General features: G+C 43.6%; 1 protein-coding gene across 2 annotated transcripts in view; it reads left to right on the top strand.

Annotated features, from left to right (window-relative positions):
• The window catches only part of SLAIN1 (SLAIN family member 1), a 62,622-nt gene that overhangs the window by 24,192 nt on the left and 11,399 nt on the right, over window positions 1-27,031 (top strand). Inside the window, exons 3-6 of one of the 2 annotated variants that reach the window (XM_088457239.1) lie at window positions 5,006-5,155; window positions 11,000-11,149; window positions 11,780-12,133; window positions 23,257-23,406. In XM_088457239.1, the coding sequence (XP_088313365.1) occupies window positions 5,006-5,155; window positions 11,000-11,149; window positions 11,780-12,133; window positions 23,257-23,406 (804 nt within the window). The remainder of the gene's footprint in view (window positions 1-5,005; window positions 5,156-10,999; window positions 11,150-11,779; window positions 12,134-23,256; window positions 23,407-27,031) is intronic. The other variant, XM_088457249.1, reaches the window with a different exon arrangement.

The following is a 27,031-nucleotide window of genomic DNA, read 5'->3' as shown; positions in this document are numbered from 1 at the left end:
ATATCAAATAACATTTATTTCACAACATTACTAATATTGAATAAACCTTGAATATTACACTTTAATGTAAGTGTGCAGTGTGTAAGTATTGGGGTATTGAGAAAAGACACTAGTTAGCGTTGTGCGACTACGTGTTTGTGGAGTACACCATGGTACGTGTTTTGCAGGGTTGATCATTTTATATGTTTTAGTGACTGTCTGTATTTATATGATGAGGACTTTTAACATCTTTCTATTGCGTGGGAATCGCACGATGCTAAATAATAGCATCGCCTTATGTACTTCTAATGGGCAAGATTCACTAAAATGGCGCTGGGCGGCCAGTCGCAAAATGGCGTCTCATTGCCATTCACAAAATGGCGTCGTGCAGATTTAATTTTAAACCGGCTTCGACAATAGTAATTCCCTTTATAATACAGTATCCCCAATTCAAATTACGCCACACATTAGTCCCTTATTCATGTTATGACACAGTGGTGCCCCTTTTACACAATGCCCAAAGTAGTGCCCCTTATACACAAGGCCCACAGTAGTGCCCCTAAATACAATATCCACAGTAGTTCTGCCCCTAATACAATGTTCACAGCAGTGGTGCCCCTTCTAGAATGCTCACAGCAGTGGTGCCCCTTACACAATGGCCCCGGTAGTGGTGCCCCCCATGCAGTGCCCTCATTAGTAGTGCCACAATGGTAATGCCCACAGTGTTAATGCCCCCATTGGTAATGCCCCCAATAGTTGTGCCCACAGTAGTAATGCCCCCTACAGTAGTGCCCAAAGTAATGCCCCCTATAGTAGTTCCCACAGTTGTAATGCCCCATTATTAGTGCCTCCAGTAGTAATGCCCCCAGTAGTAAAGCCCCCTATAGTAATCCCCCCTATAGCCATGCCTCCCTTCTGGAAAAAAAAACGATTAAAATACAGACCCAATACTTACCTTAGGCCCCGCTCCTGCGTCTGCTGCCGTACAGTAAGACCGCGGCTCCACCAAGGATCTATGGGAGAGACGTCATGACGTCCCTCCCATAGTGCTCTCTGCGGGAGCCAGAACTCAAGAATGATCTCCGGCTTTCGGCTGCTGCTGCAGGAAGGGAGCCGGGTGCCCACTGATAACAAATATCAGCGTGGCCACACCTCCCGTGATTAGGCCATGCCCCCTGTTACCCGGGCCTGCCGCTGCTCTTGGCGGGTCTGCATGCAAGTAATGATATCTGTAGCTGTGATTAGTTCAGGACATTATGAGGGTATGTGATCCGTTTACGAGAGATTTTATACAAAATACTTGTTTCTGGTATTACGCAAAGTTCATCAAATTGTCCAATTCCAGCTTTATATTCATTTTAAAAGCAGTGCAGCTCAATCCAATTGCCTTAACCAAAGGACACAAAATCTGCAAACATGAACGAAATGGAGAGTGCACACTTGTCAGATAATATATGAAAAAAATTTACTTCTAATAATGCTCACATACATCAGGGTTAAAATAAGCAGGAATATAGCTACTGTTGTGCTCAGGTTACCACACAGTCAGATGGTTCCGGACCACGCCAAGCGCAGGCAATCCCGGTCGCACTAAGGGGAAAATTTACTAAGTATTGTGTTGATCCAAGAATGCATTCACAGGTGTGTCTCGCCATTTTTTAAAACTCGGAAATGTACTAAATGCAAACACTGGTGAATGCACATATAGAAATAAACACACCATCGGCCAAACTCGCAAGTACTTTAAACAGATGAGAATACAACATCGAAATTTATCAAGAATTGTGATTATAATCACGATTAAATTATTAAAATCATGGGTGTAAATTAAGCAAACTCGATCCAAAATAGATTTTACGAATAGACCCCTTCCTGAGCAGTGTGTTCTTAAATATAATTCTATATGATATATGCAAATGAGACTCAGCCAGTATATTAAGAGGTCGATGACTAGGTTGTGCCACACCCTCTGACTAAGTCCATCTAGTGAAGAAACGCATAGGTAGTATTGATTCTAGCACCCCGCACCTGTCACGATCCATGCAGTTCCTCTTTCCTGCCTGGAGTGTCACTCTCTGCTCTGGTAGTTCTAGCACATCAGCTGATGCAACAAACTGCTGAGAAACAGACCAGAGTTTGCTAGAAGCACCAGAGCAGAGAGCGACACCCCAGGCAGGAAAGAGGAACTGTATTTCAAAACTACAGCTCTGTATATCCAGATGGATTTACTGATCAAACCTGTAAACGCATCAATGAAGTACTCATTACTAGCACAAAGGTACTACTTGCCAACTCTCCCTCATTGTCAGGGAGACTCTCTGAAATAGTAGCAATCTCCCTGTCTCCCTGAAGAGCCTAGCAATCTCCCTGATTGCACCTTACCCCCATTATGAAGCTGTTATATTAAAAAACAGAGAGATATACATTCAAATGGGATCATTAGTGTAATTTCCTTGCATTGGTTATTATAAGGCACAATGGGCCTGATTCAGACCCACTCGCGAGCGGCTGTACGCTCGCAAGTGGGTCGATGGTCTGCACTGAGCATGCGCACGACGGAGGGAGCTCCGTCGTGCGCATGCGCCAGACACGACGAGCGAAGGACTTTCCTTCGCTCGTTGTGTCAGATCAAAGGGGGCGTGCTGTCAATGTTGATTGACAGCACGCCCCCTTTGGTGGGCGTGCCGGGGGCGTGCCTCCCTGACGGGGGCGTTCCCACGGGAACGCCTCCCGTCAGAAGCCGGCCCACTGACATCACTAGTGATGTCAGTGGGAGTGATTTTGGCTCTGATAGAGCCAAAATCACTCCGGAGCTTGCGGTTGAAAACCTCAACCGCAGGCTCCGGCTCGCAATTTCGATGGTCGCGATGGTCACGACCATCGCGGCCATCAAAATGCACGCTCGTATAGCCTGTGGGTGGTGACCCACAGCTATACGAGCGTCCAGGAGGACGCTCCATGAAAAAGGAGCCCGGCCCTCATGCAGAGCGTGCGCTCTGCTCAGAGCGTACGGCTCTGAATGAGGGCCTATGATCCTTATGAATTTCTGAAAAATATTAGTGTGTTTTCATCAACAAATAGATCTTACTAACTGCTTTTGGGCTGGTTTACATTTGGATGTAAATCAGGTTTAGGACACGCTCACTGTAACACCCGCTCATAGGTGCTGCTTTCACAATCTCCCTGAAATGCTTTTTCAAAAGTAGGCAAGTATGGTGCTTAGGGTTGTTTAAGACTTTCAACAAACACTGGGCCTGATTCCGAGATGGAATGCAATTTTCGCGCAGATCGAGCGATTGTTTGCCATTGCGCATGCATCGCAGTGCGTGAAAGCGGCTCTGCGATCGCACTGCAATCATGCAGGTCACGGAGACCCTCGCAGAGTGATATACAGGAAGTGAGCGTTAGGGGGAGGGAGGGGGATCACCTCTGTGGGTGGCTGATGAGGAGCATCAGTAGTCAGACAAAGTGCATGTGGGTGACCGATTTATGTTCCCACTCTGTGCAGCAATGCCATGCATCATGCAGCAATTACACTCACGGCCCTCATTTAATGGCCTGCCGCAGTTACACTCACGGACCCCGTTACTGGCATATAGTGGACAGAACGGCAGTGCAAGTAAGTATAATTATCCTGCTTGTTATTAAAGCCTCCTGGTGTAGGATCCTATGGTTATCCACTGCGAGTATCAAACCAGCTCAGTGGTTTCCAGCGGTAGCCATTACAAGTAATGATCAGGCAGGGCTTGGTAAAAGAGCATTTAAATTCAAGTGTCCTATCTAACACTTTTTTCGTCATAATGGACATGTGACTTTTTCAAAGGTGATTGGGAAATTGCTGGGAACGACTTATATCCGCACTCCCACAGGTGACGCTTAGTTAATAAAGTATCAATAGTGTAATGTCCATAAATCAGAAGTGCAGCACACAGGAAACACTTAGGTTCAGAGAACTGAGATTGACTTGATGCTCTGGCTCTCTCTAGGAAAGAGGAACTGCACGAGTTATGACAGGTGCAGGGTGCTAGAATGAACACTACATAGGGCGTGGCTTGTAACATGTGACGGCATCCTCATCCATCGTCTCAAAGATTCCCCTTGGGATTGCCAGCACCTGGCATGGTCCAAAAACTGTCTGACTCTGTGGTGACCTGAGCACAACAATAGCCATATGCCTGCATATTTTAACCCTTATGTACGTGAGCATTATTAGCAGTAAAAAAAAAAAAAAAACAGATTATCTCACGAGCATCAGTTCTCCATTTCTTAGATAGATATCTATATATCTATCTCCAGGTATACAGAACTTAATTCAATGTTAAAAAAATATTCATGTTTTAAACTTCTGTGAAACTATTTTGTCTTTGATTCAGTCCTTTTTATACCTTTTTTGTTTTCTAAGTAGAGTGCCACTGATGCACCTCTTGTAAGTTGTTTTATGTATGTTTAGGATTTGTGTTCTCCAATTGTGTTTATAAATACAGATACACTTGAAGCATGTTACACTATAGGTAGGTTTTACACAATGAAGCATGTTACACTATAGGTAGGTTTTACACTGTCTGCACAATGAGGCACAAGTTGCTGAACAATGAGGCACATACTGTGTTTTGTGCCTCTTGCTGTGTTGCTCTCTCCTAGTGTAATTTGTCAATTGGTGGTGGGACTAGTACCGGGTAATTATTATCGTTTAGTATGGAACCAAAAAGCACCATTAATCTGAAAGCGTTGTTCCCCATACATATGCAGGATAACCTGCTTCTGTATTTATTAGAATGTAAATGAACTGCAAAGTTTACATATGCTTTCTATTGTTCATGTGTCTGACTACTCTACAAGTGTCTTCAGTGGAACAAATGTGTACAACAATTGGCACAACTGTCATATATATGCTAGTACAAGCGAAAGGTGATGGTACTAACCTTTTTTTTTTTTTTTTTAATTTTTTATCCTGATCTATGTCTTATTTTAGGTAATGTGTTAAAACAAATACTAATCAGTAATTCTTGTTCCTTTTTATATTTAGCTGGTCGCTGGAGGAGTCTCTTTTCCACTCCTGTTTCCATGTCTTTTCCATATAGTCCAGTTGCGAGACTCACTCCATATTGCAACGGCTTTAATTCTCCCAGCGTCCTTAAAACCCCAACTAAAGCAATACTAACACCAGAAAGGACAGGTAAACCTACAACTTATATATATATTTTTTAATTTTGTATCAAAAATGTTGTGGGTTTTTATTCCAAATTTAGCTTTTTTCATTTGCATTATTTATTTATTTATTGTTTTTGTGGTTTAAGTTCTACTTTTTATACTATACTTTTCTGCAGTGCAAATTTTTTATGCTTCCCTTTTTTTTTAATTTTTTTATCCCGTTGTTTTCAGCTGCTGATTGGTGACACTTTTAGTGTCTGCAGTACATCTATGACTTTACAGTGCAGACTGTTTATTGTTTAGCAAGGAATTATAGTACAGTAGATAATAAGTAAGATCTTGTAAACAAACTGTAAGGCAGATGCAATTATTTAGCAACACATTTTATTTTGTTGATAATGAATGACTTCTAAAATAGCTGCTCTCTGTATGCGTGAAGCAATCCACTACTGTATGTCCATCTGTATTTAGAACACTGTTTTCCATGCATATCTGACAGCATGGTTACCCTGTTATGAAACAAAACCTTTTAGGAATCTGCTTGTAATTGGCCAAAGTGTCTAGGCACACTTTTGTGCTTTTGTCATTTGCATCAGCCTGCGTCTAGAGAGGCATGTTGGGATAGGAAAGGGTTTTATGTATGCGGAGTACAGCAAAGGCATGTTTCCACAAATGTGGATCCTACAGACTTGCAGAACCACACATACATATACACCTGTCAGGAGGCTTATCCTTTGCACCAGTGGTTGAAGTGGGGGTATTGAGACTTAATGGGCGGAATTCAATTGATTCCTGCCCCCATCGCGGCCGACGGAGCTATTCAATTCTTGCTCCTGTCGGGCACGATCAGCTGCCAGCGCTACATTTCAGCTCGCAGCCCCAGGCGGGTGAGAGCTGAAATGTGCGAAAAGTGACATGTTTGGGCGCCCAAACATCACTTTTCGCGATCGCGCCCAGCACTTGGGTCGGGTTTAGCTGCTTTACGCGGCTAAACCCGACCACTTTGGGCGCGATCAGCACAAAAATCTGGAACAATTGCATAGCGGCCCGGGAACTCCTGTCACTTTAGATGGGAGATGCGGGCCGCGAAAACAATTGAATTCCGCCCAATGTGTGCGCGTGCAGACAAAAATGGGTGTGATCACACATGAGGGGCTTGGCTACGTGCCATGAGGATTGTGTCCACTCAAAAAAGGAGTTCCCACAGCTATTCAATTATTTTCCCTGCTCCCGGCACTTAGTTGGGAGACGCCGGTTAGCGCGCCTTGAGCCAGGTGTTTAGGCTTGCTAACCGGCATTTTCAAAATAAAGTGCCTGTTGGGACGCTGACAGCGTCTCACTAAACTGAAAAACTGCATCGTGGATATCTGCTTGTACACTTAGGACCAAGTTCCCGGCGCTATTCAACATCACACTTAATTGAATTGCCCCCAATAGCATCAAGAGGAAAATAAAGAAAGACACAGTCTGCAGGAGAAACAAAACACGCTCACATAGGCACCTATAGGAAAATGTTGTGGGGTGCACAGGTGTAATGAGGCACAGGGTACTGTTTATATCCTGTCAAAGGGGATGCCAGTTACCGGCGCCGGAATCCCGAAGATAAGTAGCTGGGTTAGGGGAGGGTTAGATTTAGGTTGCTGGGAGGGGAGGTTAAGTTTAGGCACATGGGAGGTAGGTTAGAGTTAGACCCTGGGGAGGGAGGAAAGGAAGAGGGGGATGGTTAGGATACCTATGAACAGGTGTCTGTATCCTAACCCTGCTGGGCTGCTGGCGTTGGGATTTTGACCGCTGGGATCTCAAGCGCTGGCATCCTGTACCCAACCCTGAGGCAAACGGGTAGCGAGGCATGCACACGGGGTAGCAAGGCACACAGGGGAGGTAGGGTACACACTACAACTGAAATCCTGTATTACTCACTGCTTGCTGCTGTCACATCACATAGCTGGGGAGAAGGCTGGCTGAGGGATCCATCCAGAGGAGTGAAGCACGGAGAAGTGCAGTGGCACCAACAGCTGTGCTAGGGAGGGGGGAGGTTGCCCCCTGCAGTGGAACCAGACTTCAGGGCTCCTTCAGCCAGCTGACAATCTCCCCCCCCTCACCGTGGAGGCCAGTATGAGGGGCTGTGAGTCCTGTGGGTGTCAGGCTGTGACTCCTGCCTGACCAGGCTATCCCAGAAACCAGCGGGGGATGGGCACACATAAATGGCCAATGCAGGACTCTGCACATGCAGCGTATAATGGATGCTGCTGCAGAGACCTTCCGGCAGGAGCAGGCACCCGGCAACGCGGGCGGCGATGGTACACTCTGCACACGCAGGCACAAGACTGCAGGCTGCGGGCGGACACCCACCAGACACTGGCAAGTGGGCAGGGGATTTATCTACAGAGCAACACTCCCAGTCCTCCAGACTTTCAGCGGGGGACGGACAGCACACGTGGGCGGATGGGCAGGCGAATGGTCGGGCAGCGGCTCAGTGACTGACAGCCCAGCGTTTTCACTGAGCCAGCAGCATAAATACACACTGCGGCTGGCTTAGGGGTCTGACTTAGCGGGCGAAGACCCGCGCAGTCCACAGTCCACTCTCCTTTACAATTGGAGGAAAAAAAAAAATTCTTAATTGCTTGAAGTGCCGGTATGCCATACCGTTGCATACCGACAAACCTTGAGCACTGCTTTGCACCCTGTGTATGGCAGGTGGAAATACACATTGATGATGTCTTGTAAACAGGCGCATATGCTGCTAATTTGGAGGTGGATGCATCTTGAAATGTGTGTGGCTCTACATATGTGCAGGAATAGACTATTTTTCCATGCTCCTTGTTTTGTTTAGGATTATTGATAGTTCTTTAAAAACACAACATTGATATAACTGAGATGAGCGTACTATAGTGAAGGTTAAATGGTACATAGCGTCTGTCTGTAATAACTTATGCTAGGGCTGCACACTTCATATGCTATACAGCAATGCATTTAGTCATAATAGTTTAATTATTATTCACAGGCAAGGTCAACTATTCAACCATTTTTAAATAATTTGCTAAACTTTAAAACCAAAAGGTTCATGATGAACTAGGCCAATCTGATGTGTTCTTTAATAGCCCAAAAATGTGTAAGAATAGGGATCTTGTTTCCTATATGAAAATGTAAAGGGATTCACTCACACATGATTTCTTTTGAAACCCCAAAACATTGTTAAAAATCTAAATACCACATGTGTTTTTATTATTTCCTTAACTATATATCAATATAGGACAGCTATCCTTATGCTTGTATCTTCTTGTTGAGAGCAGCACCTTACATAACATACCTTCCAACATTGGAGGTCTCAAAAATTAGGATATTGGTAGGTATGTACCAACATGAACACGCCCATACACATTGAAGTAATGAGGGCATATGTTAATTCCAACTGTTTCCATTTTAAGTTCTAAAAGTACAATGATCTCCAATTCCTGACATGGTAAGATACAGCCATGGAGGTGAGAGTTTGTCTGGTTTGTGTGGTCTTATGGTTACTTATTTTATAGATTTAGGTAGTTAGGCCCAACAGAGCTCCTTCACGTGGACTTGTTTTTTTTTTTAATCCTTTTGTGCATGAGAACCTCCGCAATGTTACAGTTCCTGATGCCAGGACGCCTGGTACTCTGTTCTGCATTAAGTCATTTAAAGGGGAACTTTAAGACAACATTGTCTTCCTGACATACAGTAGGTGTTTTTTGTTTCCTTGAGAGTAGTCACTGCATGGTATAGGCAAATACATACACCTAGTGCAAATATGCCATACGTCACAACTAAGCCGCTCTGAGAGGTGTAGCGTATCGTCTTGAGATGCTGGTCTGCGACTTTATCCTCACAGGGATTAGTTTTCAACACATACAAAGTCGCAGATGAAGCACAACGGAACTTGGCATGAGGAAAAGGCTACGGTCGCTGCATTGTTGCACTTGGTATACAAGTTCAGGGGTCTATTTACTAAGCAGTGTTAGGAGACAGCGTGGAAAGTGATAAGGTGCCAGCCAATCAGCTCCCAACTGTCATTTTTCAAATACTGTCTGTGAGATGACCGTTGGGAGCTGATTGGCTGGCACCTTATCACTTTTCACTGTCTCCTAACACTGCTTAGTAAATGGACCCCTCAGACTCTGTCGCACACACATACACAAATGTTATAGGCCTACATCAAATTGATAAGTGTAATCTAGCTAATACCCCTTTCAGACATACAACCCGGGAAATTTCCTGCTCAGACCCGGGAATTTCTCCTGTGCAAATTCCCGGGTATTTGGTCGAGACCCCCCTTTCACACTACAGTGTCTACCCGGGAAATTCCCAGGTAGACCCCTTTCAGACAAGAGCAGGGTTTTCCTGCTTACCTGCCTCTTCTCTGCCGTCTGCTCCTCCCAGCCAAAAGCTGGCCAATCGTAATGCAGTTTATTTTTTTTATTATAATTTTTTTAACATTTATTTTAATTCCCTGGTGGTCCAGGGGGAGTGCGGGCGGCCCTCTGTGGCACAGCCAGCCGGTGCTGGGGGTGGTGAGCAGCAGCGCTGAGCGTCCTATAGGACGCCCTGCACTGTCTGCTCAAAGCAGCAGCGCTGAGCGTCCTATAGGACGCCCTGCGCTGTCAGCTACATGCAAAAGCTGCTTGGTGCTGCCCGGGAGTAGTAAATTCCCGGGTAGTACCATTCAGACAGAAGCAGGGTAATTTCCCGGGACTTTCCGGGAAAAACCCTGGTCGATTGCAGGGGCGGCTACCCGGGAACATGTTCCCGGGTAGGCACCTTTCAGACAGACTCGGGTACCCGGGAATTTGGCCGAGGCAGGCCAAATTCCCGGGATTCTCGAGATGTCTGAAAGGGGTATAAGTAGGTTTTTTTTGTTTCCAGTTTTATTTTGATGCACATTTAAACCGAAAGGCTCTCGGCGCAGTCCAGTCGCCCAGGACCTGCCTCTCCGAGATGGCCTGTTTGGAGCGACTGTAGCCACAGTGTATGAGGACACATCTGTAGAATGACAAGATTTCATAATTTTTCCATCTTTTAAAAAAAATAAATAATAATTAATTTTATTACTGAATGTTGTTTACTGCGTTTTATATATAGGTACACACAATATTTACACTTCCTTTCAAGATTTGTATCCGGTTCTTCAGTAAGTCTGATCTCGTTATAGAGCACTAAACTGAGCTGATTCTCTATATATTAAAATGTAGAGAACAAAATGCATTAATGGACAATATTGGTTTTTAGATGTGTCGCCAGACAAATCTTTACTTCCACACAAAGTACCATACAGTAGTTAGCCACTTTTGTGGTTACTTTTCCGTTGTGTTGACCTTAAATCAATGACTTAAGCACAAGTGCCTGTAAGAGCCTAATGATGCAGCTCTGACAGTAAAGGGTGTGTTTATACCTTTCTTTATAAGGGAATAGGAGGAAAAGGAAAAGAGTTGTCAGATAAGTCCTTATTCAAAAGGCAAAAGAGTAAAGGACACTTTTTTTTTTTTTCTGATACTGTTCTAAAAGTTATGGAACACAAATGTGATTGAAATATTCTTAAATAAATTTCCCATATAATCTGTTTAAGATACATTAGGTTGGCGTTTTAAACTAAATTGCAACTAAACCTCAAGTGCCCCAAATCTATCAATATTTCTTTGGCTGAGTTCTATAGAATTACCTGCCCCAGAATAATATAGCCAAAACTGGAGATGGTCCTGTGATCCACTAGTGCATCAAAATTGTAACAAAAACTGCTTTACTTGTTTCTTTTTATTTTTTGAAGTCTGTGTTTGTCACACAGGTCATACATACAGTAAATACATAAGTAAGATGTATATATACAGATATTATTTATTTATTTTAGGTTACAATTTGAAAAGTACTCCTATAAGCCGACAGTCTTCAATAGACAGTGAACTCAGCACGTCGGAGCTGGAAGATGACTCAATCTCTATGGGGTACAAACTACAAGACCTTACTGATGTCCAGATCATGGCACGATTACAGGAAGAAAGTAAGCGATTTCGTTACTGTCTCATTGTTGTGAAATATATAATTTGCTAATGTGTGCACATATAAAGCAGCAGTCCAGTGGTTTATTCACACATTCCACCTGCCAAAGGGATATATACATATAACCACTTACAATTAATGATGGACATTTTAGAAAATCGCTGTCAACTTTAAAGGTGTAAAGAGCGTGGTTGTGGGTCTTCTCCAGTATATGAAATCCATTAAACCTCATTTAGCAGCTTCAGCCCACTGAAGTTACAGTAAATCATTTGTAAGTCCCAGCGGCAGTTGTTACTGTAAGATTCTAGTGTAGATTCAGTGGTAGTCTAATACAGATAAGGGTACACTTATCTGCAGACAGCTCTGTACATTGGGTCTTTTGTTCATCAGAGTTCCTCACAGCACAGACTAAGGGGGTCCTAGAAGAAGAAAAGTACTATTGTCATTTAATATTTCTAGTGTTAATTCTGCTTTAAGATTTTGTAAAAACTAATAAAGTGATGCTGGTTCAATCTACCCCTGGTCATACGTACTATGCAGGAATCCTAGAAACATGACCTACTGTATGCAAATAGTTTTGGTGTGAAGTTTGAAAAGGCTGATTACCTGAAAGCTGTTTACCTTTGTGCAGGCCTCAGGCAAGATTTTGCATCTACCTCCACATGCAGTTCAGTATCAAGACATCGCTCTAGCCTTTCTCTATACTCTGCAAAGAAAATATCATGTGCCAATAGCGATCAGGAATCGGACCGCTACAGCGTTGAAGATGATGACGAAGACTTTGATCTATTACCACCACCTCAGCCGCGACTCAGTCGGTGCTCTCCTCTCCAGCGAAGCATTCCTCATTCTCAAACATTCTCTAGTATTCGGGAATGCAGGCGGAGTCCCAGCTCCCAGTATCTAAATTCTAATGGATATCAGCAATATAGTTTTTCATCTCAAGCCCAGACACCAGAGCAACAACAAAACAGAACTAATGCAGGTAAAGTCTTTATTTTTATTTATTTTTATTAATTATTTTGAAACTACAATCGAAATACTAAGAGCTACTACTTTTGGCCCATGTACAGATGTGTCCTGCCTGGCCTGAGTGAGTCGCCAGGTCCCGTGCTGCTCTGCTAGCGTTGAGTGAATTTGTTTTGCCCAAAATGCATCCACGTTACAATGCGATGTGACTGGACGCAACAGCAGACTGTGCTGATTAATCTGCGTGCACATGAGTCTGTATAAGAAACACAACAGAACTTGGAATGAAAACTGCTACATTGTAGCACTTCATATACATATTCAAAGACTCAATCGCATACAGATATACAAGTGTCGCAAATGAAAGAGATCAGCACAGTCTGCCAGTGTGTCCTAGACTAGTCACATTGCTTTGTGACTTAGATGCATTTTCGGCAAACAAAGACGCAAAAATTATGCCTGGAGCTAGCAGAGTCTCACGGGACCTGGTGCGTCGAGAGGGGCTTTTTAGCGAGACTGCAGCTGAGATGTATCAGCACACATCTGTATAGCAATAAAATTTGTTAGCAAATGGCTTTGTACTGATCAACTTTACCTTGTGTTCAAGGCACTAACTAGGGGTGTGTAAGCAGTGTCATTGCCCAGGGAGCAGGGTCCTGGGATCGACATGGTTGCTGCCCTACAGCACTTCCATGTGGTTTGTAGGGTGCCTGTAGTAGTGCAGAGCCATCCGTATGCCCCGACATGCTAGCGGGCCATCCTCTACTTCATAGTACCGGCTGCCGCACCCCTAGGCGTGATGTCATGATGTTTCAGGCATCGGTGGGGTGGCTGAAAGCAGCAAAGAGCCCTGCTTGCTTTACATTTGTCTTTTCAAAGTCTATACATGTATGTATCCTATGGCCTGTCTCATTGCTGGCTGGTTCAGTGGGTATCCAGGTTTGGTTGTCATCCATGGGCTTAACTTATTACAGTCTGAATCCACTTGAGCACATGAAACATCCAATGCTATTTTATTTCTGTGCCCCCCAGTTTTAATAAGTACCCATAGTTGTTGTTTACTATTCAACACATAGTAATGAACTTGTAGCAGAAAACACATTGGAAACTGTTCTACAGCTAATTGTGTTGAAAAAATAGTATTGTCCATAGCAACCAGGTTCTCTTATTTTTCTATTACAGTTTATAAGGGAATTGAATGCCTGGTTGATCTGAGTTACTGTTCATTTTTTTCATTATTACCTGACATGGAAGGAGAAAAGTGAAGGGGTTAATGAATTGCAGAGTGGTTGGTGAGGGAGGAGGGTGAAGGAGGAAGAAATAAATGACAAGGGAAGGTAAGAGGACAAAACATTGTAGACGAAAGAGGAGAACATGAATTGGAGCTTAGGGGGAGCAAGCATGGGGGGAGAAATGAGTTAGAGATGAAGGGGGACGGAAATTGTAGGGTATAAAACAAACTGAAGAGGAGGGTGGTGGTATGTGAGGACTAATTTTATTTTTGTGGTAAGAAATGAATGACCTGAGAGAGGACGACCACACACATACTGTACATACATAAAGGGACTGATATTGAGTTGGACGTAAGTCAATGACTCTTCTCATTATTGCACAGTACAATAGCATATAGTCCTATATATGTCTAAGTTGTCTGTTAGCAGGTCTATTTATACAATGCGGATTTCCGAGGGCCAGGCCAAGGATATGCTGCTAGCACTTGTTATACTACTAGCACCAGTATAACTAACCATTTGGCAAAACTTACAGCTGTTATCGTCCTTTTTTAAGGATGACCTCACACTTAGCCTAGGCTGGTATTGGCAAGACTGGGTATAAGAGCTCTTTTTTGAGGGGTGAATCCATTTTATTTTTTATTTAACACACATTTTGTTTATGTAAAGCATGGGTTTTCCACTCCAGTCCTCAAATACCACCAACAGGTCATGTTTTGTGGATTTCTTTAATCATGCTCCGGTGAGTTAATCTATTTTGCGTGGTCAGTTGCACCTCCTTCCACAGACTTAAATCCTCAAAACATGACCTGTTGGGAAAAGTTGAGGTTGAGAATCTAAAGTAAAAAAACACTGAATAAATTGATGTTGATGATTTTTTCGTTTCATGGAGTGGTTGCATGATACAGTTAAAGAACATCATAGGTTTTAACAAAATTTAAGTTTGAAGCTTCACATGCTACATATATTTATAAGCAGAGAATGGGTGTCATCCCCTGGAGCTCAGAGCCCCTATAAAAAGTATCATGGCTCTAGTGGTAACAGATCCTTCATAAAGTCAGCAATTGAGAATCTTTGTAAATTCCCATTTTATGATAATTTTTGTTTTTATTCAGACTTCAGTGAGCCGTGAATACAAATTCAATTCAGTATTGCCATAAAAATCAATTATTCTTAGCGAATATGGAATCTTTGCAAAATTCCAATGTGTGGAAAATTTTCTTTTTAGAACCAGTATAGTAGGATTTCTCTTATGTGACACTATCTGTGAGCTATAAACAGAGTCCAATATCCTTAACGTCAAACAGTTTTATTATAAAAAAGAAAAAAAGTTATAATCTCAATGTTTGTTTTTAAAAGCAAAATAAATGTATAATATTAAGGGAATCATTTATATCAAAAGCAATCATAAAGTATCGCAAAATAACATGGACAGTCCTATGTATAATTGTAAACCACAAAAATGGAGTACAAAAATAAAGCATAAAATAAAAGGATAGAAAGTATCTCGTGCCAACTGCTGTAACATGTTTCACACAGGTCCACTTTAGCAAATAAAAAAATAAAAAAATCACTCAACAAATTGATGGTGATGCCTGGCTGCAGAGCCGGCCCTAAGCAATTTGATGCTGTAGGCAAGATTTTTTTTCTCTTTGGTGCCCCCTAAACGATAATCCCGCCACCAAGCTTAGTGTTCATACACTGACACCAAAAATAACACATTGGCTTTTGGCTTATTTTTCATTGTTAAAGAAATAGTAAAAATATACAACCATGTACGTATCCTCCTTTGTTCGGCCTGAGGTGCAGAGGTGAATTGGCGTAAAATTAGTCAGTCCGACTCATTATACTGCTGCCTGCTGTTGGCCCCTTCATTGCGGCAGGCCCATGTCAGTGCAATGTACCGGTTGCACCGCCACTAGTTCCGCCTCTGACCCAGCACCCCTCTCCATGTCGCACAGCACAGCAACCATCACCCAGCAGCACAGATCACAGAGGCAGCCAACAACACCCATCACCCCTCTACCACACAGCAGTCCACATCCAGCACCCCTCATACAGATCCCCTCTGTCATCTCCCTGTACCACAGATCACAGCCACACCCATCACCAGTCACCCATCACCCGGCCAGCAAACAGCACCAGCTTCCTTTACAGCAGTCAGCTCAGCACCCCTTAATACATGCTGAGCTGACTTTAATCAAAACATTTTTATAACCGTCACTTACTTCAGCTTCTGCTAATTCCTTCTCACTGTGCTTTGTAGGGTTGGTGCTGGTAGGCTGCTGGGAGTCAGTGCCCATGGGAGAAGGAGCTGCTGCAGCTGGGCTTGTACAGCTGTTGCTGGCTGCAAAGCTGCCTGCTGCAGCTACTGCCTGCTGCAGCTACTGCCTGATCAGAGCTGCCACCTAACCACTATCCAAACCCCGCTGTTGAGGTGCCACGCCCCCGCAAAAGCTGCCGGCTATTCCTCTACTGCCTGCTCGCTCACTGTTTTCTGCCGCCAGACCCGATCGGAGCTCAGTTGACAGCTCCGATCGGGCCCGGCAGCAGCAAACAGTGGACGCAGTAGCAGCTGTCGCAGGTACCCCGTGCCTCAGTTCCTGCCCTAGGCGGGCTTGGATGCCCCTAGGCATGCCTAGTGCTGGCTCTGCCTGGTTGCATTATACTATATGGGCAAAACACTGCTTGTTCCTTAAGCATTTCATACTCTCTTACCAGCCCTGCTTGCTGCATTGGCAGTCGTACAAATATTGCACAATAAATGTGTATAATGAGTTGCACTGACTGCAGTGTTCTCCCCAGAAAATTTTTCCAGCCGGGTGGCATCAAGAAGTAGCCGGGTGGGGGCCTTCGCAATAATATGTTTTAAACCCGGACCTTATAATGATTTCAACTTGAAATAACATTTTATATATTAATTCTCCTCTTCTTTTTAGAGGCCCAGTCGTCTGCAGCTTTTTTGTAATCGAAGTCTGTAGGATCTGTTCCCTCTAGAGAAATCAGCATCAGGTTATTTAGTGCTGACACCACAGTATTTATTTTTTATACAGCTCCCAGATACTGTCCCATTTGCAGGCTACACAGATATTGTATATCTGATCTACTGGTATTGGTTGGCTGAATTACATGGCAGGGGTGCTGACACAAAAGTACATGAGAAGAGGCCAAACGCATGGAAATTAATGAGCTGTCCTCTCCCCCGGGCACGTGCATCAACTGATCTTACCCACTGGTGTATTGCAATGCCGGCGTACTGTGGGACCTTTCTGCTGTGCATCTCTTGTGTACCTTGCGGTTCTTTCAGCAGGTAGGACTTCCAACTCTCGGTTGTCTTGCATGGAGGCTCCCCTGGGATTCATGCACCCCCTCTGTAGTGTTGCTGTGGGATCCGCTGGTGCCGCTCTCATGGGCTTCCGACATCCAGCTCCTTGTGTTTAGCCACCTGACCCTCCCCTGACACTGACAGTTCTGGAAGACCCAGTATAACCTGAGCCAGCCAGGCAGTCACTGCCGCCTGTGAGGACAGCGCAGGAGGTACACAGTGCCGAGGGGAAGTGCCGGGCAGTAGCTGTTTCTTGCCGGGTGGTGCACCTGCAAAAAAACAGCCTGGGGAGAACACTAGACTGGTGTACACGTGGGTAAACCTGAGCGCTCTCATACGAGCCTGATGACCCACATGTCTGTGCATTCCAAAAACTGAAACACATCTCAAACTTTAAAAAGCCAAAGTGTAAGCTAAAGATCTCTTCAAATTGTTTCACAACTATCGGATGGATGGTGTGAATGCTGACCCTACATTTTGGAGGTGATGTATACCCTGAATAGAGATGCGGAGTCTAACGTACTGGTAGTTTTTACCAGGGACCCCCGCAAAGGGATTTGTGCTTCTCTGCACCCGACACACAGGTTGCGGCCCTCTTCCTGGGTTCCAATTTATGGGCAGGTGGTATGAAGGAACTGAGGGCAGACAGAGACTGATCGCCGTGGAGCAAACTGGAGCATAGTCATCAGGAATGGGTCACAACCAGGCGGGCAATGCAGTACCAGAGAGTGAGTAGAATGAGGTCAAGGAATAGCCAAATTAACTACAAGGTAATACTAGGAGCTTCCCAGGGGTTAAGCAGAATCAAGTCAATGGTTTAGCCAAGGTCAGAACAAGCAAGTCTCTAGGAGTGGTACTAGGGGAGCAGACGAGGAGAATAATAAAACAAATCAGATCAATCGCTAAGAATCGCACTGGATGTTCAGTTAGGAACAGGCGCTGGAGCCTAATACTCTGGCACTGAGCAGTGCCCTGAGACTCCCTTTTTATAGGGAGGGGATTCAATTTTAGCATCAAATGCACATCTGACACTTTAAGTGCCCACAACCCTAAGCAACTGCAGCAGCCTGGAGTCAGCCGCCCTGTAGCAGCCAGCAAGGAGAGTTCAAGACTAGAAGATGCTGGCAGTGCTTGCAGTGACCAAGGAGAGGGGACCGCTAGCAGTGGGACTGCTTTCACTGAGGTGGGTGCTGGCTCGTGATGGGACAGCTGCAGCCTCGGGAGACTATCTCCACCGGACTCTGTAAGTAAGCACCGGACTCTTGACACGCTGTGACATTTTGACCTGAATCATGCACATCATACAAGACAAACCAACAACCACTTGAGTAATTAGGAGGAGTCTGACTTGTCCTCAGCATTAACATTAAAAATGCTTAGGATGGGTCATTCCCGCCCTCTGCACTGCAAGGCCATTGGTAAGTATATACAATATTTGCCAAGCGCCCACAGGTATTAATAAACTACCAGTAGGGAGGCAGGGGTGAAGGCTGTACAATAGTGATCTCATCGCTCTTGGAGAGATGTTCCCAAACTCTGTCCTCAAGGTACCCTAACAGTACATGCTTTAAGGATATCCATGCTTGAGCACAGATGGTTAAATGAAAAGACTGCGGTACTAATTAATCCTTAAAACCTGGACCTATAGGGTGCCTTGAGGACAGAATTTGGGATCCTCTGCTCTAGGTCACAATGACCATGTAGTTTACTCTACAATTCAGAGAAAAAATAAATCTTTAGTGAAATGCGAGGGTACTACAGGCCTGGGGACACCATAAACTGTTGAAAAATTATGTTTCTTTCTTCCAGTCTGGTGGACACTGGACCATGGGGTTGCTCAAGGAGATCGTAGGAGCTGGCACTTATTAGACTAATATACCTTTTAAGAGAGTACCTACTCTCCTCTACAATCACTGGTCATCAGTGGTTTTAAGAGCCGATAGAAGCTGGACTGTTGACTAAGGGCTCCTTATACCTTTAGTGTAAGTTTACAAAAAAACTAAACTTTTTTTAATTTTATTTTCTAGGTAGGCTGCGATGTTTGCTGTACCCACTGGAGATGTGAACTGTGCAGAGTTTGGCTAAGACCACTTCTCTGGTCCCAGGTTCGGTGTCATTTAAGGACCCTTAGACAAAAAGCTAGAGGGGGTGCCTCTGGTCTACATTTATGTGTGCGGAGTTGTCCATTTGGCCCATGCTGGCTACGGCATGGGTTACTTGAGCCATGAAGCGTTGGTCAGACCAGCTTCTCACTGGACTTTAGTCCAACCCTTCTAAGAAGGTTTTACTGGATTTATTAAAACAAATCTAAGGCGCTGCATTGTATGTTTGTAAAGTGGCATGTGATTTTCAGGGTCTTGTCATCAGCTATCTCTGCCAGACAGGCTCTGTGGTTGTGTTCCTGGATGGCATTCCCTTGAGGTGCTTCCCTTCGTGGATGGCATTTTGTTTGGGCCAGAGTTGGACAAAGTGATTAAATTAGCATTGGTGGTAAAAGTACTTCCCTCCCAGTGTCCGTGTTGAAACCTTACGGTACTCTGTTCCATTCTTTTTATCCTGCCTTCTGGAGCAGGGCAGTGGCCAGATGGAAAGCTTCCTGAGGTAGGCCATTTCCTGACCGGAGCTCGGCACAGTGGGGTAGATACACCTGGTCTAGTAGTTGCTCTGGAACTAAGGAACCTGAGTCTGGGTGATATCCCATCTGTCTGGGTCAAAAGTAGGATGGCTTCTGCTCAACTTCAGAGACAGGTGAGAGAGGTACTTCACAGACCACTGAGTGTCGGGGGTCATTCAAGGGGGGGCTATGTCATCGACCTGAAGGGTCCCACCCGGAACAAGGGACAATGTGCGACAAGCAGCTTTGTAATAGGTCATTGTCACTTTTCTGTCAGCTGGCATGATTGGCCGGTGGATCAGTAGACCAGGGGATTATACATGAACGTGTTTCTAGTCCAGAAGCTGGAGGAGTTGTTTTTTGACCTATCCACATCCTCAACCTCAATTCCAGTCTGTGGTAGATCAGCTACCAGATGGAATCCTTAAAGTCGGTGATCTCTTGCATGGAGGCCAACACATTTTTGGCCTCCCATAGATATCAAAGATGCATACCTCCAGATCCTTATCTGGGATGGGCATAAATCACTGTGGGGAAAGCCTACTATCAGATTTGGACTCTGCCATTCAATCTGGCCACAACTCTGCAAGGATTTACAAAGATCATGGTGGTAATGGCATCCATCTTGCACAAAGATTGTGCCCTACGTGGACAATCTAATTATCAAGACAGACTTTTAACTTTTGCAGAGAAGTTACATTGACTACATGGTTCAACTATTGCAGGAGCATGGTTGAATCCTGGACTTCAAGAAGTGGTGTTCCTTTCAGGCATTGGTCCAGAGGGTTCTGATTTGGGGCATCCATTGGTTCTGTTATGCATGCTATTGCTAGGAAAGATGGTCTCAATTTTCGAGGCTCTAAAGTACATCAGGTTCCACACTCAGTAATTTCAGTTGGAGATTCTTCAGTGATCTCCTGGAGGCTCAGCTGCTCGGCCTTTCACTGTGCACGTGTAACCCCCTGCATTGGTGGTTGACGCCAGATAATCTCAGCAAGAGCAGGACCCTGGCCACTTCACCCTGGGTTATTGTGACCACAAATGCCAGCCTTCTGGTTTGGGAGGCGGTAACCCTGCACATTTGTCTGTATAACCTTTTGGTCTGTGCAGGAGTATTCCCTTCCCATAAATGTTTTTGAGCTCTGAGCCATCTATTGTGTGCTGACTGAATCATCTAAGTCGAGTCTTGCAGGCTGAATCGGAAAATATCATGGTGGTGGATATTTCAACCATCAGGGGCACACCCAGAGAGCAAGGGTGATGGCAGAAGCAGCTTCAAATATTGCCTTTGGCAGAGGCTTTTGTGCCAGCAATATCAGCTGTGTTCATGCCAAGGTTGGAAAATTGGGAGACTTTTTTTTAGCAAGCAGTAGTGCAATCCTGCCAGGAGAGTAGTCTCTTGGTTCAGTGGTGGGATCTGTCAGAGGTGGACCTCATGGCTTCTTGCCACAACTGTAAGGTTCCTCAGTTTCTGTGCCTGGTCCAGGGTTCATGGCGGTGGATGCCATGACCGCTCTGATAGTGTTCAGTCAAAGGTATGTTTTTCCACTGTTGCTATTGTCATCAGATCAATCTGGTCTTAGGGGATGCCAATGATTCCGGTGGCTCTAGTTAGGCCCAGATGTCCTGGTACACCTATTTCTTGGCTGGCTTTAATGGTGTGGCTATTGAAGCCAGTATCTTGACGGCTAAAATTTTCTTCAGCATTGTACATACCATGATTTGAGTCAGGAAACTAGTTTCTACTTGAATTTGCCAGAGTGTGGAGGATTTACATTCTGTGGGGTGGAAAGGAAGGCTCCCATACTTCTTGTTCACCTTTTCCGATTCCTTGCTTTTCTTCAGGATGGCTTAGAGGCAAGTCTCCGCCTGAGTACACTGAGAGTGCAGATTTCTTTTATTTTCAACATCGGTTGGCCCTCAAGGTTTGTACTTTTTTTGCAGGGTATTTTGTCCCTCCATGGGATCTGAATCTGGCCCTTCAAAAGTTTTTACAATGAAGGTTAGTTTTTCTAATGGCCATTTGCGTCGGCCCGGAGTGTTTTAGAGCCCGGGGCCTTATCTTGCAATTCACCTTTCCACATCTTGCTTTAGGATAGGGCAGTCTTGCTTACAGTTTAGTCTTTCCAACCAAAAGTTGTGTTGTCCTTTCACATTAACCAGGAGATTGTTTTTCCTGTTTTTCATCCTTCTGGGAGGAGGTTTGGCTCTTTTGATGTAGTCCGGGCCCTTCGCCTGTATTTGTACAAGACCACCTTGCTTCAGCGCATGGATTCTCTCCTGATGCTCTCTAAGCATGATTGGCCAGCTAGAAAGCAGGCTACACTGTGGATCAGTCCAGTATCATCCAGGCTTTCTTCAATGTGGGGGGACTAGCTCTAGAGTGTGTGTCAGCACACTCTACCAGGATGGTGAGTTCTTCTTGGGCTGCGCAGCACAGGACTTCTGTAGAGAATTTTGCTCATGCAGCCATCCGGTCCTCTGTACGCACCTTCACCAAAGCACTGATTTTTGCATCCAAGGATGCCAGTTTTGGATGGAAAGTTTTGTTCTGAGTGTACCTTCCCCTAGAGGTGTTTTTTTTTTCAACGTCCCATGATAGTGTCCCTCAAATTTGAAGAAAGAGAAAATGGGATTTTTGTATTCACCGTGATTTTTTTTTTTTCTTCTCTGATTTCATCTGGGGGACATTGCATGCCCATCCTTGCACTGTTTTTTTTTTTGTTCATTGGTTGGTTCTTGCTTATTTGTAAGTTACACTATGTTGTTGACCCTTGGTTAAGGGCTGCTTTTGAAGTTGTACTTATAATCAGGTGTTGCAGCAGGGAGGAGCAAATTTCTTTAAAGGTATATTAGTCTAATAAGTGCCAGATCCTATGGTTTTCTCAAGCAGCCTCATGATCCAATGTCCCCCAGATAGAATCGGAGAAAAGGATTTAACTATGTATAAAAATTACGTTTTTTCAGAGATGGAGCGGGAACACCTACTTTCTAACGATATATATCCTATAAATACGCAAAACATGACTTTTACAGATATCCCCAATCCTGGGTCAAATACAGTTGAGTGTCCTCTAATTTGATGCGGTTTTTTTTTTTTTTTTTTTAGAATTGTATGCCTTCTTAGGGTTACCCTGTCATTCCTTCACGGGTGCAGATGTTAATGTGAAAGCTTACAGTAAATGTACTATCCTGCTTTTTGCTGTTTTGGAAATGTGGATTAATGATGAAGTGAGAACTACAAAGTATTTATTGGTAGGGCTTTTAAATCCTTAAATTTAATAAAAATACAGACACTTGGTTTTAGATCAATTTCTTATTTCAATAAAATTTATTTTATTAATTTTATAATCTGTGTGGTACTGTATACAAAAATTAGTGGTATTAATGTTGAAATGTGATTTAGCTCAAAAACTGTCAAAACGGGCTCAGCACAGGAAAACCTCAGCAGTAAATAGGTTAAAGAGTAAGGGAAAGAATATAAATGTGTGTGATTGAATAACCAGTAATGGGAAAGATTTTGTTGATGTCAATGCTGCTACAGGAAGTGTCATTGTTTTTTTACAGTTAACTTTTTTATTTTTATGGTGAATAAATGAATTTATCATGCAGTGTCAAATGTAATTTGTCTAGTGTCAGAGCAAAATTCGTCTAAAATACAGGCTCTCAAACTCTGTCCTCATGACCCCAAACAGTGCATGTTTTCAAGGTCTCCTTACAGAATCAAAAGTGAAATAATTATAACCACCTGTGGATCTTTTTAAAATGTGTCGCTGAGTAATGATTACACCTGTGCACCTGCTGGGTGACCTGGAAATGTGACCTGTGTGGGGTCCTGAGGACCGAGTTTGAGAACCTCTTGTAACCATTCATTGTAAATATCCGTATAGAAGAGGTTATATTAATAGCTTTGCATCAAACCTTTTATTGTCATTTTTCTGAAGATAATCCATTTGTATTGCCTCCAGATAAGCTCCGCAGAAGTATGCCCAATTTGGCTAGATTGCCATGCTCAACAACAAGCACTGTGGTTTCTCCAGTCACTGTACGCAATAGCCAAAGTTTTGATTCTAATCTGCATGGTGCAGCAAATGGAATATCCAGAGTGCAGTCAAGCAGTAAGTAATTTTTTGTCTGCTCAATGAATACTTCTGTGTATAGTTAGTATGTCACATTTTATGCTTGTTTTTTTTTTTTTTTTTTTTTAATAAAGGCCTAAAATATCTCTCATTGGGGGCGATTCAATAGAAAGTAATAGTTCTGAATGCAGTCTCTCCCAATTATAGTTGCAAGAGAGAAAAATGCACATACCCATATACTACATTTATAGACCTTTATTCTCGTATGTAATTTTTTTCCAATTCAGATAAGCATTTTCTTCCAATATCCCTAATGCTGGCCATACACCTGCACGGTTTTGGGCCGCTTGCCCGCTTTTCAACGCGTCATACGCTGAATCCTGTAGAAATCGTGTATTTTTTTTTTTAAAGTAGGATACTATCCGAAGCATTCTCCCGCAACTCCTAAAACGGATCGTATGATCAGATGTGCAGCCCATATGATCCATCGTATCATGTGCACATCGTACTGTATTTTGCGCATGCGATGCATCATGTGCTGATGAGCGCGTGAGGCACATGATCGATCATACAACAGATCGTGTGCAAAGAAAAACAACAAAACATCCCGCCAGGACTGCCAAGGATCTCCGGGGAGTCGTAAGGTGAATCTTATCTAATGCAGGTCGCACTAGTGTATGGCCAGCATTACAGCACACTATATTTTCAATAATGTACACATTTCAGCCATATCTCCACTGAAGAGGCATGCCTGGACTGTAACAGGAAATCCAAGATATATAGTAGCTTTGGCGCTAATAAGGAAAACCTCTAATTCAACTTTTCAATTCACGTAGCTGTTTAAATGGTGGCAAACCAAAGAATGGGAAAAAATTAATACTTAAAAAACAGCGCTGTGAAATGAAAAAATTTACCCACATTTTAATGAAAATATATTTTAATAAAACATATCCACACTCTAAATATGAATGTTCAATGCATAAGACATCACGATGAATTAGAATTATGTCAATACAATACAAATATATGTAGCAATAATTTTATATACTTAAACTGTAACCACAGTACCAATATATGTATCTAAATCCCCACAGCTCTAATATAAACCCCAGACAAATATATCAATCAAATCCTCGCAGCTGCGTCCAGCTGAGGAGGATTGTCTTTATGTGGAAATGGTTGCTGGATCCACACACTGTGTGTATTTGGTGAAAAATATGTATATAAGAGTATCAAAGTATTTGTGACAAATCTCCACTGTGAGAATATCTGTTATATCTATTATTGAAATATCTGATCCGCAGAAGTGTAAGTTTAGTCACTTGGTAGTATTTGTAAAAAGTCAATAAACATCCTTCTCAATGTGTCAGCAGACGCGGTGTGTTTTTACCTTTTGTATAGCCCTCACCATAGGGAACAGTCGGATTGTAAAAAGAAAAATGGCATCTGCTGCAAGATGGTCACAATATAGCGACTTAGCGGGACCCCTGTTCTCTATAGCCTGATCCAGACAGCTGGCAGGTGGTGAATAAAGCGGCGTCTGCCGCAAGATGGTCACAAAGTAGCGACTTGACGGGTCTCCTGTTCCTTATACCTTGATCCAAACAAAATAGGACTCCTATGCAGTTACTGCCATGAGTAGAGACGTCAGGTCTCTAATAGAGTGGTGTCTGCTGCAGGTTGCACCTAGTGTAGCGGTTTGATGATTCCCCGCTCTCTGCCTCTCAGTCCGGGCAGTTATCCGCTGCCTCGTTAGCGTGTCCACTCGTGGCGGCATTTAATCTGCAACCTGTTTTGAGTAAACTCCGTAGATTGGAGCAAATATCCAGCGCCCACAGTCCCTTGTGGAAAATATAGACAGCACGTTTTGGTGGAGATACTGCTGTGGAGATAAAGTACAGTAGCCATAAAGCATTTCTTCCTGTATGGGATTTCTACAGAGGGATCTGGACTGTAACTGGGCGTTCTCACATACAGTATGCAGCGTTCACTGGGGTCTGTCAACTGCACTGTGGGCTGTACACACTTGGATGGAAGCGTAAATAAAATACACTTGTTTTCAGGGTAGTGCAGGTCTATTGTGACAATGGTAACAAATCACAACCTAAGCGTATAGATAGATGTGTACAACTCTGCATATTTATATGCACAGTGCTGATGTGATAGTGCCGGTGCGATACGGTGGCTCCTACAGCTGTGTCCTTGCTCATCTAACCTCAATATGCCATGCAGCGCGATATGCCTGATGCAAGTGAGCCGCCAGGTCCCGTGCAGCTCTGCTATCGTCTGGCATCTTTTTTTTTTGCCGAAAATGATACTGTGCTGATTCGTTTGATATGTGACACTTGTATATCTGTGTGAAACTGAGTCTGTTAATGAAACTTGGTGTTAAAAAAAAATCTGCGGCCGTTGCATCGTAGCACTTCGTATACAGATTCAGACTTAGTCGCAGACAGATATACAAGTATCTAATTACTCAGCACAGGCTCCTGGTGTGTCCTAGTCGCATCTCATTGTGACTTTTAGATGCATTTTCGTCAGTTTCATGGGACCAGTCGCGCCGAGAGGGTCTGTTTGATGCGACTGCAGCAAAGACCAGTTGAGGATACATCGTTAGGTGGCCTCATTGCATATGCGTGAGTGATAGTCATGAAAGACTGAGATGTCATGTAGAACAGATGGCGCATGCCCAGCGAGTGCTGAATCTATTCCCACCAGTGACTCACCACTGCTTGGTCTTTCAAATCTAGCTACAGTGAGTTGCCCTGCTCCGTTACTGCTATTTGTCCTGCCCAATTTGTGAAGTTCTATTAATGCTCTGTAGTTATGCTATATGTATTTACACTACGGTTAGCTGTCGTTTGTTGTATTAGTGTTCAGTTGATGATGCTCTGGACAGCTTGGTGCCTTATAAAAAATATATTAAAATTATTTATAATAATAATGATGAATATGCTTAATTCCCAGTCCTAGAAACTGCCCTGTACAAATGAGTACCTATTAATCCTCAAAGTCCAACCTCGTCTTTATTTGAACTTTTTAATTTTTTTTTCCTAAAATACCACTCAGTTTACCATTATTAGGTCCTAAATTAAATGGAGGCGGACGACAGCCTATTCTTTCTGCATTGTAAATTTCAATATGTTAATGCAGTGGTTGAAGTGCCCCTAAATAATTCATATCCCATACAAAAGTGTACAGTACCTGGAGGTACAAGGGGGACTCCATTAAAGCATATGATGACTTCTGATCTCTGTTTCCTTTTTAAGGATGCAGAAAATCAAGCGGTGAGAAAAATACTCTGCACCCTCTGAAATAACACCTAGACACAATGTGCCTTTCCACCTCTTAGCTGATAAGTAGCTATATTCGTGCTCCTAGCATCCTACCCAGGAACACCACTGCCCACTCAAAAACTTCCATCAGGAGTGGCACATTTTGCTGCTTGGCAGACTGACATTTTGGCCCACAAATTCATGCACCTTCTGTGTGTATTTGCGCAAAAATTTAAACCAGTGTAGTCGCAACTGAATTTCACTTTGCACTTTGGTATGTTGGACATAGGATATACAAGTGAAAACTCGCTGGCACTTAAGATATATTTGGGGACAATACTTGGTTGGTAGATGTACAAAACACGGGGTTCAATCAATTCAATATTTCA

The sequence above is a fragment of the Taudactylus pleione genome, unplaced genomic scaffold (genome assembly GCF_031769625.1).
Source record: "Taudactylus pleione unplaced genomic scaffold, aTauple2 ptg000041l, whole genome shotgun sequence".
Taxonomy (NCBI): Eukaryota; Metazoa; Chordata; class Amphibia; order Anura; family Myobatrachidae; genus Taudactylus; species Taudactylus pleione.
The sequence above is the reverse complement of the archived record's forward strand: the minus strand, read 5'-3'. Positions and strand labels throughout refer to the sequence as shown.